Below are 15,922 nucleotides of genomic sequence, written 5' to 3'. Positions count from 1 at the left end.
ATTTTGAACAATATATGTTCTATTTATCGTCAAATGGCAGATATACAATTTAGTCACCATCCAATATCAGCATTATAAAAAGAGAAATTGTTAAAAATGCCCCTTTTTCAATACTCTTTTTCAAAAATGCTTTCTTTGAGAGTTCATTTTTAAGTTTGCCCTCTTTTAATTTTTAGTGACCATTTTACCTTTATTTGAAACAAAATTAGGTCCACAAAATACAAAATATTTTTTGGCGGGAAAAGTGATCCCGCAATTTTCCCGCCAAAACACTTGTAAAAACCTATAAAATACCTTGTAAAATTTTCCCGTAAAAATTTTTCCCGCCAAAAATTTTTTTTTGCGGGAAAAGTGATTCCACAATTTTTTTGGCGGGAAAATTTTACAGGGTATTTTAAGGTTTTTACAGAGTATTTACAAGTGTTTTGTAAGGTTTTACAGTGTATTTTAAAAGGTTTTACAAGGTACTTATAAGGTTTTATAAGGTATTTATAACTTGTAAAACCTTATAAAAAACTTGTAAAACCTTATAGAATAGCTTGTAAAATCTTATAATATCTTATAAATACCTTATAAATACGTTGTAAAACCTTTTAAAATACATTGTAAAACCTTATAAATACCCTGTAAAAAACCTTTAAAACACCTTGTAAATTTTTCCCGCCAAAAAAATTGCTGAATCACTTTTCCCTCAAAAAAAATTTTTGGCGGGAAAAAATTTTACGGGAAAATTTTACAAGGTATTTTAAAGGTTTTACAAGTTTTTACAAGTGTTTTGGCGGGAAAAATTGCGGGATCACTTTTCACGCCAAAAAATATTTTGTATTTTGTGGACCTAATTTTGTTATATTTCCTTATATATTTGTGATATCTTTTATTAAAAGAAGGGTAATTTAGTCATTTTGTACATAAAAAGGGGTATTTTAAAAAATGGACAGCCAAATGGGGCATTTTTGAAAAAGGGTATTGAAAAAAGGGCATTTTTGTGAGTCTCCCTTATAAAAAAGCCTTCATAATATATTTTGACAATTATCTAAAGTGTTGCACATAAAAAGCTCGTTAAAAATAATTAAGCTCGTAAAGTCGCATTTAATTTTCCTAATTCTTTCTATTTCTTTCCCATAAATATTTCTAGTCTTACAATATCTATAGAAATTTTCAAAACAACTTCAATAGGAAAATTCAAAATATATAGACTGTATATCCATTAAAGACCTATGTTGTTGAGTCGAGAAAATAAAAAAGTTTATGGTGTGTTTGATCTCACCTTTTTTTTTTTCTTTATTCGTATTCAATCTTTATAACTCTACCCAACTATGTTCTTGTTCAAAGAGATCAATTCATCTAGTTCTAAACGCATCATCAGTGACAAGTTTTTAAAAATATCCACACGTCGATGGACTTCTGTATTTCACATGGTACCATCCATGTGATGGGAAATTTCGCATACTGCCCATATATTGGAATTACAAAACTAAAAAAACTGCTATAAAATTGTTAAAGAAACCGGATCTATATCTTATTGTCAACTTAATAAACAAACTATATAAGAGAAGGGAATGAATATATGTATACACTTTTTTTATGACTACTAGGATGGTAACCAAAGTCATAATTCCATAGTAACTCCGGTTTAATTGCTTCATAGACCAAAACTAAGCTCTTTATTAAGTAACATGGATTAGTTTCTTCTTAAAGATAAAACTGATTATTTAAACAAAGTCAAAGCTAGCTTTAGATGCGTACTAGAGTGAATAATACAAATAGTAAACGGTATTCTGATCAGAAAATGGTATTTGACTTTAGCACTTCAAATTCCAAAGCTAAAAGACAAAAATAGAAGTTCGATTTGCATCTCCATTAATGGGCATCGATCTTTCTCTTAAGCTCGAGGCCAAGGAGAAAAAGAAAGAGATAGAAGGATCAAAACATAGCCGTGAGAATAAAGAAGACGAAGAACATGATGCTAGTGGTGATAAAGATGAACAAATGGTGAAAGAAGCCGAAGATGATTCTTGTTTAGGTTCAAGAACCCGAGAAGAAGAAAACGAACGTGAAGAGGTAACTACTATATACATATGTACATCAAAAAAAATTATGTGCGAATATATGTTAACATCTATGGATGGAGATCAGCTCTTGCAGCTACAGATCCAGATGGAAAGTGTGAAAGAAGAGAATACTAGGTTGAGGAAGCTTGTCGAGCAGACTCTTGAAGATTATCGTCATCTGGAGATGAAATTCCCGGTTATCGATAAAACCAAGAAGATGGTGAGAGAATCTGGTGTCTTCATACATGTTACATAGTGGTGACAATTAACATGAAACTTGATTGGTGTTTTTATAACCTAGGATCTTGAAATGTTCCTTGGAGTACAAGGCAAACGATGTGTGGATATAAAAAGTAAGGTTCAGAAAAGAGGAGGTGAGAGATCTCCATCCATGGAAAGAGAAATAGGGCTTTCACTTTCTCTACAGAAAAAGCAGAAACAAGAAGAGAGCAAAGAAGCTGTTCAGTCTCATCATAACCAAAGATACAATATTAGCAGCTTCGATACAAACGCGCCACGTATCATTTCATCTTCTCAAGGGAACAGAAAGGCCAGGGTGTCTGTGAGGGCGAGATGTGAGACCGCAACAGTGAGTTTCTTTATATCATATCTTGGACTCAATTTGGATATTGCAACATAATTTTTTAATAAGAAAGATATCTGTGTGTGTGTGTGTGTAGATGAATGATGGATGCCAATGGAGGAAGTACGGTCAGAAAACCGCGAAAGGGAATCCATGTCCACGAGCTTATTACCGATGCACCGTGGTTCTAGGATGTCCCGTTAGGAAACAGGTACAATGTGTGAAAAGTGCAATTGCACATATCCTCAAAGTCCAGGGGTCTCAAAGATATATTCTATATGTTGGGGGACCATTTTAGATCAAGTTATTGACAATGTAGTATTTTATAGATTTTCAACTCAAAACCAATTGGTAATGAGTGGATTCGTCTATGTACTGTATATATTACTTTTGTCCAATGTAGAATTCATAGCATGTCATAACTACATTTGAGTGAAATGAAACTATGTATATATAGTTAATTATGAGATTTTGCAATGCACATAGAGTTAATTATGAGTTGTTGTGTTGTGAAGGTGCAAAGGTGTTTAGAAGACATGTCAATACTGATAACAACCTACGAAGGAACACATAACCATCCACTTCCGGTCGGAGCAACAGCCTTGGCTTCCACTGCCTCTACTTCTCCATTCTTGTTACTCGATTCCAGCGACAACCTCTCTCATCCTTCCTATTACCAAACTCCTCCAGTCATAGACTCTTCTTTGATTACATACCCACAAAATAGCAGCACCAATAATCGAACCATAAGAAGCTTGAACTTTGATGGTCCATCTAGAGGAGATCATGTTTCATCTTCTCAAAACCGATTAAATTGGATGATGTAGAGTTTCCTGTATCTCTCTGCTTGTCCTTTGGTCCCATTATCTTTCAATTAACTGAAGTCATCATGGATTCTTTGCCATTTTTCTTGTTCTTGTTTATAATATTTGTGTTTCGTATATACAAAATTGAAGGTTTCGGATTGTTTTACTTCATTCGATGTTCGCTTATGAAAAATAAAGGTTGATTAGTGCTAAGGAAACATGTTACCAAAATAACACACCAAAAGATTACAGGTGCAAACCTCAACACGCTCTTCTCTATCTTCAATAGAATCTTTTTATACACATCGCTTAGAAATTCTCCAAGACATTAATTGAACTAAAAGTTGATCTAATAGAACTTGTTAAGAAGTTTTTTTTTTTAGTTTGGAGCCTGGACCAAGACGATTATGTCCTGTTTCAACATTGGCGCCCGGCAATAAAGATCCTTGGTGTTACGAAAGAATCACATTTCTACAAACTTCACAACATGTGATGGGCTTTTTTTCTTCTCCTCCAGCTTCTTTAGGATAATTTACAGGTAATTAAGGGAAACCAGATGATTCAAGGCTTCTGCTTCGTATGGAAGCCGCCACTTTGCATCGTGTTGAATGGCATCACCTGGTACAAATCGAGGAAACCAAAGTCATTGATATCGCCAAAGAGATCAGGTAAAACTAACAACACCGGTACACGATCCTAACCAAAATCCACTGAAAAATGACTAAAGCTACTCTAATTTATTGGGAGGATATTATTCTTATGCTCTATTTGCTCTTAAAAGACATTTCTTCAAACCAAAACATTGAAAAACTGGTCGTAAGATACTCAGCTAGTTAGAAGCACAATAATTCTATATTTTGAGCCTTTGAACCAGAGATCTGGGTTTGAACTACGGTAGTGTCAAAAGTAAACAAGCAAATGGGTGATGTGGACATTTTGATATCTAAAACAATGGGCTGTTAATGCAAAAGTGAACAACCTATTAATACTAAAGTAGAATTACTCACCGAGAGATCATCATTGATTGTGACCGGCAATGGTGGCATCTGGTTCATCAAGCCAGGCATATTATTCATGCTGCCAAATTAAGACATCAGTTCTCTAAGCTCCACAAAATTTATACAAAATGTTAAAAAGTATCAACTTACTCATTTTGAATGGTGATAAGGTTGTTCCTTGCCTGACGAAAGAGATCTACGTTATCCTCTACCTGTTTGCAATTATCAGGACGGAGCGGTTTTAGCAAGAACACATTTGTATTCCTTTAAACAAGATAATCTAGAACTTACCTTATATGAGGAGAGATTAGCTCTAATTTGACTAAAAGCTCGTACATTCTGTTCTAAGAGATTTATTGCATGGCCACTTAAATCTGAGACAGAACAACAAAAGAATCTGTAAGAAAAGGCAAGACTAAAGATTATTGAGACTTCAACAAAACTTCATATGAAAGAGAGCTTAAAGGGATTATCTTTACAAGGTAACAAGATCAGAGAGCGGACTTATATAGAATTTCACCATATAAAGTATAAATCATACAATAGTCATTATACTCCTTTACTAAATGTATGACATAAATACTCTCAAGAATGCACTCTAGAGAAGGACAATGAAGTTAGGGAAATTCACCAATTCTTCGAAAATGAAACTACTTTAGAGACACAGTTATCTTAGTCACCCTCCAAAGAGGCAAAAAGTCTAAGCTGTAATACACTAAGCCCCTATAAAATCTTATTTATCTAACAAAAGAAGACCAGATATATACCAAAACGACATTTGAACCATAATACATACACCAAGCAATAAGAACCTATTGCCTCCTTTTGAAAGCAAAATATGATATGAATGTGTGCATGTCAACGAAAGAAAACACCTAGAGTTGGCAAATTCGGATGGAAATCTCTCAGATAAAGATAGATGTTAACCTTCAGATGTAATTTGTTTACTGGTGATTGTAGAGGGCACTGAGAAAGGATATGAAGCCATGTTATGAGGCAAAACAGAGGGAATGCTTGACTTAGAAGACGATTCCACCTGCTTGTCCTGAAGAAATATAAATCGTTTAGTACCAAAACCTAAATTTATCAAAAGATATAAACGATATTCCATCTCAATCCTAGCAGCATCTTTCAATCTAACTTAAAAAAAAAAAAAAAAAGTCTCTTTCAATAGTTGTTCAAAAGTATCACTCATCAAAATTGAACAAATGACAAGAATCGCCAATATACCTTGCTAGAACTCGTTCTTCTTCCACAATTTAATTCTTCTGATTTTCTCCTCTTTCTCTGTGCAAAACAAATTCAGTAAAAGTAAGAAATGATTCAGAAGATAAGAGAAGAGAAGATTTTGCTCAAAACTCAAAGACTGTTATTCTCCCTAAACCCATCTCAAGAACTCAATATTGATACAACTCAGGCAACAATAAGACTAAAATTCCATCCTAAGGCAAAACCATTTCATTCTGTGTACTGTAGTTTAAGAATCTATGTATGCTCTATTATATGTACATGTAGAAACTGTTCCCTGTGTGTCATTTTTCTTTGATACACATATATCATGGTATAAGCATATAACCATATGACTGCAAAATGGTCACAAGTCACAACAAAGCTACAAAAACCATCAGACTTACCGTCATCCACATACACCGCAAAGCAATGTCTCGAACACTTTTATCAGGTAAACTGTTTCCAATTTGAATATACCTCTCGATACTTGGTATATCCTTATATCTACAAAAACAGAATCAATCATATCAAATTCCACATAACAAAAACTATCTCAGCCTCATTATCACAGAAACAAAAAGACTCACTTTTCAAGACCATCATCCAATATGTATTGTTCTTCATTTGACCATTCACTAACCATGGAAGGATCAAGCATGAGGCCAGAAACCGAATCAGAAGCATTCGAAGAATTCCCGGTTTGAACTAAACCAGGAGAAGCAACATTGATCATACTCATCTCCAAGTACGGACTCATAGAAATCATCTCCGAGGAGGTGTTAGATTGGAAATTAATAGCGTGACGACTCATCATAGAATTCAAAGACTCGAACCCAGAATTAGATTGAGTAGCCATCCACATAATCAAACACTAAACCCAAATTTCAACTAAAAATATTTAAACTTTAACAATCAGAAATCAAACCCGAAACCCTCTTGTGATCAGATATGAAAAAAGAGACAAACTTTGAGAAGGTGAATCATCTTACGCCATGGATAAAGCTTGAAACTTGTTCACCTTCACAAACCCAAGTTTAATTTCTCAAGAAGAAACCAAAAATTTGATTTTTTTTTTTTTTTTTGAGTTTGTGGAATTGCTTTTGTTTTTCTGTCTTCGCCTCTGTATATTAGACAAAGCAGCCTTGTCAGCTCTAAAACCAATGAAGGATTTTTAGACAAATAATGGAAAAAATTATTAATACATTTACTTTATGACTTTTCACCATAATCATGGAAAAATGATATTTAAAGATGATAAACTTAAATTGAAATCTAAGATTAATTATTTTCCAAGACAAAAGGAATATTATATGTGAAATGAGAAAAAAGATTTTGACTGTAAAGTAAGAATGGGAATTTTAAAATAGATTCTCTTCCTAATTGAAGGGAGGGATTATACTAAAGAAACATATTCATTTGGTTTTGTTTTATTTATTATTGTTTCGAATTTTCTACAAAATTAGTAGAAAAAAGTAAATAAATTAAATAAATGGTTGGCAGATCGTGGAATTTAGTAAACAGTGCGAATCCCAATAATAAAGCATTTGATGCCTTTCTTCTATCTCACTTTTTTATTCCCAAAAGTTTTTATCAATTAGACAAGATTTTTTTTTTTTTTTTAAATAATGTCATTGTGTGTCCTCGTTGTCAAAAGCTCAAAATATATGATTTTGATTCATGTTTTTTTTTATAATGTTAATACAAAAATTTATCTTAGCATCTCAATAATTGTGGGATAAAATGATCCGTTCGTACAATACTTTTACAATTATATGCGACAATGAAAATAATTGGACTCATCAAAGTTATGAACCAATAACAGAAGCATGGGCATATAAAAATAAATTAAGAGTTTATTTTTTTTTGGTTGAGAAGAAATATCTTGGTTGAGACACTAAATAGATTAAGAAATACTACATTCATACACTTAATTGACTCAAATATTTACTTTTCATCAAATTTTTACTGAATAATTAAATTTATATATGAAAATTTGATAGTGAAATAGTTAAATATAATTTTTTTCCTTTTATGTTAACATTATAATACTAAATATTATTTTAAGTATAAAGCTAAAAATATCAGAGGTTTGAATATTAGAGATAGTTTGGAAACATACAATCAATCAAAGAGTCAAATATTTAATTTTCATCACATTGTTTTAATAATTAAATTTATATATGAAAATTTGATAGTGAAATAATTAACTGTAATTTTTTCCTTTTAGGCTAATATTATTTTAAGCAAATATCTAATAATATTAGGGGTTGGCAATATCAAAGTATACCATAATATAACCGCTAATATACTTTGATTGAGAAAAAACGGAACCGGTGACTTTGCTTACCGTTATAATTATGTTTTGGTTACCACAATTGTTTTGTGGCTAATCTAGCCTGTCAACGTAAGGCTCCTAAGAAGTGATAGTCGTGATGCACAAACAATGTGAGGCTTTTTCGATAGGGTTTAATATTAGGGATGAAAAGGTCAACGAGTCTTAACCATGGAGAGATATAGATAGAAATCTCTCTAAATTTACTAATACAGTCCAATAAACATCAATACAATCATATATAAAGGTTTATCACATTCTTGGTTTTATAAAAATTTAAAATATCATAGGATGAGTTATGGCGGGACATGTTTAAATCGACATTAATATAGATTTAAAATATCATTAAAATGGTCTATAACACGAAGTTACGGATAAATCAATATTTTAATATTAGCGGTGTTAACAAAATAGGATGTATCTAATTGCATGGGCAGTTTTCAGAGGTAAAAATAAACACTTGGGGTTGGTTTGTTAAGAAGCTGGAAATAGACCTTGGCGTAGAGAATGGAGACAATTTGGCAATCATTTTTGTCAAGCAAAAGGTATATTACTCTAGAATTTGACTTTAATTCACCATTATTTGTTGTTTATTAATTGTTGAACTTGGCAGGGTTTAGTGCTTGCTATAGAGGCTGAACTTGCAAATGCAAAGCATAGGATGTGTGGAAGGCATATATATGCTAATTGGAAGAAGCAATGATTCTCAAGATCATAATACAAAAATCTTTTTTTGGGAGTAGCTTACAACTACACTGAAGGCATATGATCTTTCAGCCTATTAAGCCTTACTAGCACCAAAGCTGGAAAGGTGGTGCCGTGCCTTCTTTAATGTTCAGTCACATTGTGCTGATGTGCACAACAATTTGTCAGAGAGTTTTAATAGAACAATAAAGATGGTAAGGTCTAAGCCAATAATTAACATGATGGAGGATATAAGAAGACAGACTATGAGAAGGGTTTCTAGAAGGTGTCTAAAGGCAGAGAAGCTGGAAACTCCTGTTACACCAGTCACAATGGCATTATTGGAGAAGGCAAGGTTGGCAAAGCAGTATTGTGATACACTACACAGCAGCAAGACTTTGTATTAGGTAAATTAGTTTGAAAATGAATACATTGTGGATTTGGCTACTCATGAATGTGAATGTAAAAGATGGAATCTTACAGGTAAATGAGTTTGATTAAATGAAATTTATAACTGTTTCAATATCCCAATATTGAATCTAATTGAATGCATGTATGACAGGGATACATGAAAATCTTAGTTTGTTTAGGTTCGGACTAATTAAAGTCTCCTTAGTTTGAGTAAGAAAACATTGTTTTCCTTCCAAAATCTTATTATACTATTAAACTTTAGTCGTGGGGATGACATGTTAACATTGTTCTTATGATCTTATAGAGTCAATACAAAGGTTAAACACAAGTAATATAAATTTTGGAAACATCAAGAATAATAATAAGATTAAGAAATATGATTTCTTCCAAGCACGACCCATTGACTTCCTCGTTTGTAGCCACCCAAAGTCAGGCACCACATGGCTCAAAGCTCTAACTTCCGTCATTGCCACTTGGATGAATCCTCCAACCCTCACGAGCTTGTTCCTTCCCTCAAGTTGATCCCATCAAAGACAAAGGAAACACTCTGTTATCATTGGATCCGGATTCGGGCCTAGGCCCATCTACATCAATCAATTCACTTGACTATCCCAGAAATGATAATTCCGGTTCGTCGATAACCAACAAAATTCACAGACAGAAATTTAAGCAGACACCGGTTCACTATCGTAGAGTGTTTTTTTGAAAAATGAGTATCATCGCTTTGATCTGCTAAAATCGCCATTGCAAAAAATTCAAAACCTGTAGAGAAGAAATTGAAAATGGCACTACCTCCTTCGTCTCCTTCATCATCTCCATCTCTTCAACGTCTCTCCACTTTCAAAAACCCTCCTCCTTCTTCACTCTCCTCCGCCGTACCACCACCTCAAACACCGTCATCTTCCTCCTCTTCGCCGCTCGATTCTTTCGCCACCGATCCAATCCTCTCCCCTTTCCTCTCTCCTTCCTTCTCCTCCGCATCATTCTCCTCCGCCGCTCTCGCTTCTGGATCTCCGGCTTCCACCGCCGAACGTCTCCACCAAGCTATCCGCCTCCTCGATTCACAGCTCCGTAATGACGTCATCTCTCGTCACCCTGAATTGCTCGCTCAGCTCTCTTCTCTCTCTCACGCCGATGTCTCTCTCTCTTCTCTCCGATCCTCCGTCTCTTCACTCCAATCTTCAATTCGCCGTGTCAGATCCGATCTCTCTGAACCAATCAAATCGATCCGATCCAAATCTGTTCAGCTATCAAATCTCCACTCCGCTACTGAGTTACTCTCTCACTCGGTTCGTACGCTTCGTCTCTCTAAGAAGCTTCGAGATCTAACGGATTCTCCCGATCCAGATAAGATCGATCTCACCAAAGCTGCACAGCTCCATTTCGAGATCTTAACAATGTGTAAAGAGTACGATCTCTTCGGCATTGATGTGATCGACGAAGAAATCAAGTTTGTTACTGAGATTGGTGAGAAATTGAGGTCTGAAGCTATGAAGGTGTTGGAGAGAGGCATGGAAGGGTTGAATCAAGCTGAGGTTGGGACTGGGTTGCAAGTTTTCTATAACCTTGGAGAGCTTAAGACTACGGTGGATCAATTGGTGAATAAGTATAAGGGAATGGCTGTGAAGAGTGTGAGTGTTGCTATGGATATGAAAGCTATTTCTTCTGGCTCAGGTGGTGGCTTCGGGCCTGGTGGGATTAGGTCTAGCGGAGCACCGCACATTGGTGGCGGTGCTAAAGTTAGGGAGGCGTTGTGGCAGAGGATGGCTAGTTGTATGGAGCAATTGTATTCACTTGTAGTTGCTGTGTGGCATTTGCAGCGTGTACTGTCTAAGAAGAGGGATCCATTTACTCATGTCCTTCTTCTTGACGAAGTCATCAAGGTGCGGAATTTTACTGGAATTTCAGGCTCGCTGAGTTTGTTTATTCGTTAGTTAAAGATATTGTCCATGTCCTGAGGGGTATGCTGCATTAGATAATTGAGAGGATAAGAGTAGTCTTGGATGTGGATGACAAGACTCTTGTCACTTTTAGCTAGCTCGATGATGTTTGATCAACTTAAATAGATGATCATTCCATGTTTTTGCATCAAAAGGAAGTTTTGGAATGGGTTTCTGTGGTGTCAGGGCTATTGATTAGTTTAGTTTCCAACTTTTAATTGGTTTTATTGCTTACATGAAGTGTTTGTATGCACAGGAAGGGGATTCTATGTTAACCGACAGAGTCTGGGATGCACTTGTCAAGGCGTTTACTAGCCAAATGAAGTCTGCATACACAGCTTCGAGTTTTGTAAAAGAAATATTCACCATGGGATACCCAAAGCTTGTGTCTATGATAGAAAATCTTCTTGAAAGGATTTCTCGTGATACAGATGTTAAAGGAGTGTTACCTGCCATTAATTTAGAAAGGAAAGAACAAATGGTTGCATGCATTGCAATATTCCAAACTGCTTTCTTATCCCTATGCTTTGGCCGCTTGTCAGATCTTGTGAACTCGATATTCCCTATGTCGAGCCGTGGGAGTTTACCTTCGAAAGAACAAATCTCACAGGTGTTATCACATATTCAAGATGAGATTGAGGCTGTTCATCCAGATGCTCGTTTGACTCTTCTAGTTTTGCGTGAGATAGGCAAGGCCCTTAGTAACCTAGCTCAACGAGCTGAGTGCCAGGTATGATAAACCTCTTTTCTCTTTTGTTTTTTTGGTGGTTATTGGTATCCATTGTCCTCTTGTTATTTGCGATAGCTCCCTGAGTATGGATTCCATAAACTCCCTAGAGTATGGTATCAATTTCTGCTTGTGTACAATGTGTATTATATAGAGATTCTTAAAGTTGCATACAGATGTATAAGGTAGAATGAGTACAAAGTAATAATTCGTGCAATTATAATTTCCTCCAGACAGAAATGAAGAGAACTAGAGCTACAACTACCTATACTATGCAAATATACACGTGTTAACTAGCTGAACATAAGTGGGGTTAAGCAGTGGAAAGAAGTTAGACTGCTACGTATGCTTTTATGTTTGAAATGTAACACGGCTACACTTATATGGCAGATTTCTACAGGCCCTGAGACGCGGCAGATATCAGGTCCTGCGACTTCAACACAGATCAGGAACTTCACATTATGTCAGCATTTGCAAGGAATCCACACACATATCTCATCCATGGTAGCAGACCTTCCCAGTATTGCTGCCGATGTATTGTCTCCTTATCTGGCTGCAATCTATGATGCCGCATGTGAGCCAGTTACACCTTTGTTTAAAGCAATGCGAGACAAGCTCGAGTCATGCATTCTTCAAATCCATGATCAAAACTTTGGTGTTGATGATGCTGCTATGGACAACAATGCTTCCTCATACATGGAGGAGTTGCAGAGATCGATTCTTCATTTCCGCAGCGAGTTCCTATCTAGACTATTGCCTTCCGCAGCAACTGCTAACACTGCAGGGACAGAATCGATCTGCACTAGACTCACAAGACAAATGGCTTCGAGGGTTTTGATCTTCTACATCAGACATGCGTCCCTTGTGCGACCGCTTTCAGAATGGGGAAAACTCAGGATGGCTAAAGACATGGCCGAGCTTGAACTTGCAGTGGGACAAAATCTGTTTCCCGTGGAACAACTCGGAGCACCGTACAGAGCTCTTAGAGCATTTAGGCCATTGATTTTCCTGGAAACATCTCAAATGGGATCATCTCCTCTCATCCAGGACCTACCACCGAGCATCGTCCTCCATCATCTCTACACGAGAGGCCCGGACGAGTTGGAGTCACCAATGCAGAAGAACAGACTAAGTCCTAAGCAGTACTCACTGTGGCTTGATAACCAAAGAGAGGATCAGATCTGGAAAGGGATAAAAGCGACTTTGGATGATTATGCAGTGAAGATCAGATCGAGAGGGGACAAAGAGTTTAGTCCAGTTTATCCTCTAATGCTTCAAATTGGTTCATCTTTAACAACACAAGAAAACTTATAGGCTCCAAGTGCTTTGTTACCGAACCTATATTCTTCTATTGCCAACTTTTATGTCTCATGGATTTTTATTCAGTTGTAGTTACAATATCTCTCTCACATACATGTCATGTAAATCGAGATTCATACATCATACCATGGTTGGTGTCTTCAATCGATTTTTCGATATTTGAAATCAAAGAAGTTGCGGGTCGAAGTTCATACATATCTTCGAATCTGACTTTAGGCAACCAGTTAAAGTAAACTACGGAAGCCATATATATAGTAAGGTAGATCGAAAGAGAAGTGAAAAAGATTTTTACTATTCAAACCAAAGAGTATTTACATAGCAAAATATATACAACAAAACCTGTGAACTATTAGGAACCACCTCTACCTCCTTTTTTTTTATCTATCTCTCTTGATTACAAAGTCAAACATGGATCAATTCCCAACGGAAATAGATCTCTCCCCTAAACCAAGAGGAGAACGTGAACGTTGACGCCTCTTGATCTCGCTAAGAACCCTCCTCATCTCCGGTTGTTGCAGCGATGGTTGCCTTATCTTCTCAAACTCTTTCTTTATCTTCTCAACTTGGGTATGTATTATTGGACCATCCTCGTTTCCATTATCTGTCTTGTTCTCCATCTCTACACAAACACGAGACCAAAGACACTGAAACAAAAGAGACCCTTATATAACAAGAGAGGAGGACACGAGTTTTGTATGAAGTAGAACCGAAGTTAGGTTGGTGAGCAACGCCGAAGTAGTCTCAACTCTAAATATAAACTATTAAGGGTTTTGTGGTTTTTCAGATTTTATACAAAGAGACGACTCTTTCTATCTTTATCTATATCTCGTTTTATAAACAAACGTGAAGGACGGTGTTCGGTGAGTTTTGGTTACGTGTCGGTAACGTTGAATCATTTGTGACGAGTCGCTTACGTATTTCTTTAGATTTGACCTTTTGTTTAATAAGATTGTTAGTAGAAATTGGATCAAGAAGAGTTGGTTTTTGAACGTTTAGAGACCAAAAGGCTGCCATGTGGACTGACTCAAGTCGTTGGTCAAATAGAAGAATCTAGTGGATATCCTTTTGAAACGTTTCCTTTAATCAGTCGTCGTTAATCGTTATTCAAAAGGATTAGACACTCGTGTGTTCCTTTTGTTGGCATTAAAAGCTTACACGTTGTCTTTTTGGTTTTCTCGGTTCTTGTCCACGTTTTTGGCCCTATAGAATTAGAAGGTGCTAATTCTATATGTCTAAGACTTATCAAACAGCTACAACGAATTTTATATAATCACAAGTCAATTACCACTAGAAAATTAAAATTACGAAATCTAGCACATCTTTTGTATCTTATATTTAGGGGTGTCAATTACGGCCAAAAGTCTATAGATTGATCATAAACTCTTTCACTAAAAGATAAGAGTAGAGCTATATATATAGTTTTATATGCCAAAAAAAAAAAAAAAAAAAAACAGTTTTTCCGAGTAGTCCATGCGGACAACAATCTCCTTCTCTCTCAAGTTATGAAACAACGTATGATAATACTAATACAAACCAATTAAACTATAAAAATCACTTATTTGTGGAAGTAATAAACAAATTTCAGCAGAGCAACTTTTGAGAAGGTTTGATCGATCTTTAATTAGATAGTATAAAATATATATTTAAGTAGTTAAACGATTAAACAAATTTCAGCAGAGCAACTTTTGAGAAGGTTTGATCGATCTTTAATTAGATAGTATAAAATATATATTCAACATGTGTGAAATTAGGAAACTTATTAAAACGAGGTTAACTAATTCGTTTGGGTCACATGGTTTAGTTGTTTACGGATTTTTGCAAATCTTTATGTTAGTTCTAAAGCTCGTAAATTTTATAAAAATTCAATCTATCGATCGATATATAGCCCGATACGATTCATGATCCGACCCCGTAATACCACGACCAACGGTAAAGACAATAAAGGAACGGGACCACTCAATGATGGGCTTTTGGGATAAGAATGGTTGAAACATTATGGAAAAAATAAAGGATACAGTTGGCTTTTGATGTAGTGCATCATCATTCCCGTGATGATCCCAAAAAAAAAAAGGTAGACGATATAATATAAATGTGCACGAAGAGCGATTTAGAAAAGTGTATCAACATCTTTTGGATCGCCTCAGCTTCAACTTTGATCATCCATACAGAGGTATGTCCATTACTCTTGATTCCCGCTGCTACGTAAGACTTCGATTTCTTCATTTAGATTATTATTATTTAGGATTTCCAATCATGGCCGGTAGCTTTAACCTTTTAATGATCTGGTTGTTATTTTGAGATGTAGCCACCATTCTTGCTAGGTTCAACATTGCATTCATAACGTCCATCAAAACACTTCTATTAGTTCTATACCATATAAATATATTTTTAAGTGAAACGGTAAATGGTTTCTAAAACTTCAATTCTTAATAATGGTCATGGCTTTTCAATGAAACCAGGACATGGAGAAGGTGCAACAAATGACAAACGACAAAGGAATCATGAAGATTGAAATTCTTGGCGATGGCAATTCTGTGGCGGAAGTGGGTTCCCGTGGGCTATCCCGTCAGACAAGCATGACCAAGACCAACTGCCTTTGCTCACCAACCACTCACCCTGGTTCTTTCCGGTGTAGGATTCACCGGTCTCTTTCGTTGCAACGTACCAAGAGTATGGAAGCTGCATCTCTATTGGATTCTCCACCCAAGCCAGCGGATTCCCCTAGTGCCGCGCTCTAAATAGATTTATGATGAATCCATGGCATTACAATTGTTTGTTGTAACTTGTACTTGAATCATTATATGGAGCAGGTTTTTATTTTCCAACAATATGCATTGTCA

At 35.7% G+C, this 15,922-nt stretch overlaps 5 protein-coding genes across 5 annotated transcripts; 3 read left to right on the top strand and 2 right to left on the bottom strand.

Moving 5' to 3' along the window:
- The first annotated feature begins 1,774 nt into the window (after positions 1–1,774).
- Positions 1,775–3,611, top strand: LOC9323219 (probable WRKY transcription factor 9). Its single transcript, XM_021036114.1, is given in 6 exon segments — positions 1,775–1,835; positions 1,838–2,061; positions 2,137–2,271; positions 2,353–2,640; positions 2,732–2,845; positions 3,150–3,611. Coding segments are annotated over 6 exon segments (1,119 nt in total). The 5' UTR covers positions 1,775–1,789; the 3' UTR covers positions 3,462–3,611.
- A 75-nt stretch (positions 3,612–3,686) lies between these two features.
- On the bottom strand, positions 3,687–6,785 carry LOC9324699. The gene is made up of 8 exons (XM_021036115.1): positions 6,256–6,785; positions 6,073–6,172; positions 5,669–5,725; positions 5,366–5,483; positions 4,730–4,812; positions 4,589–4,650; positions 4,448–4,517; positions 3,687–4,058 (listed from the first exon to the last, which is right to left on the bottom strand). Exons 1-8 carry the CDS (start codon positions 6,528–6,530, stop codon positions 4,002–4,004), a joined length of 822 nt encoding a protein of 273 aa, XP_020891774.1. The 5' UTR covers positions 6,531–6,785; the 3' UTR covers positions 3,687–4,001.
- Positions 6,786–9,411: 2,626 nt separating this feature from the next.
- Positions 9,412–13,226, top strand: LOC9323218 (conserved oligomeric Golgi complex subunit 5). The gene is made up of 3 exons (XM_002888589.2): positions 9,412–10,978; positions 11,292–11,765; positions 12,153–13,226. Exons 1-3 carry the CDS (start codon positions 9,878–9,880, stop codon positions 13,074–13,076), a joined length of 2,499 nt encoding a protein of 832 aa, XP_002888635.1. The 5' UTR covers positions 9,412–9,877; the 3' UTR covers positions 13,077–13,226.
- Positions 13,227–13,355: 129 nt separating this feature from the next.
- LOC9324698 lies at positions 13,356–13,888 on the bottom strand. Its single transcript, XM_002887106.2, has one exon. The coding sequence runs from the start codon at positions 13,697–13,699 to the stop codon at positions 13,496–13,498; it is 204 nt and encodes a 67-aa protein (XP_002887152.1). The 5' UTR covers positions 13,700–13,888; the 3' UTR covers positions 13,356–13,495.
- Positions 13,889–14,972: 1,084 nt separating this feature from the next.
- Positions 14,973–15,922, top strand: LOC9323217. Its single transcript, XM_021035671.1, has 2 exons — positions 14,973–15,252; positions 15,542–15,922. Exons 1-2 carry the CDS (start codon positions 15,172–15,174, stop codon positions 15,818–15,820), a joined length of 360 nt encoding a protein of 119 aa, XP_020891330.1. The 5' UTR covers positions 14,973–15,171; the 3' UTR covers positions 15,821–15,922.

The sequence above is a fragment of the Arabidopsis lyrata genome (assembly GCF_000004255.2).
Source record: "Arabidopsis lyrata subsp. lyrata unplaced genomic scaffold ARALYscaffold_2, whole genome shotgun sequence".
In the NCBI taxonomy this organism is placed as follows: domain Eukaryota; kingdom Viridiplantae; phylum Streptophyta; class Magnoliopsida; order Brassicales; family Brassicaceae; genus Arabidopsis; species Arabidopsis lyrata.
The sequence above is the reverse complement of the archived record's forward strand: the minus strand, read 5'-3'. Positions and strand labels throughout refer to the sequence as shown.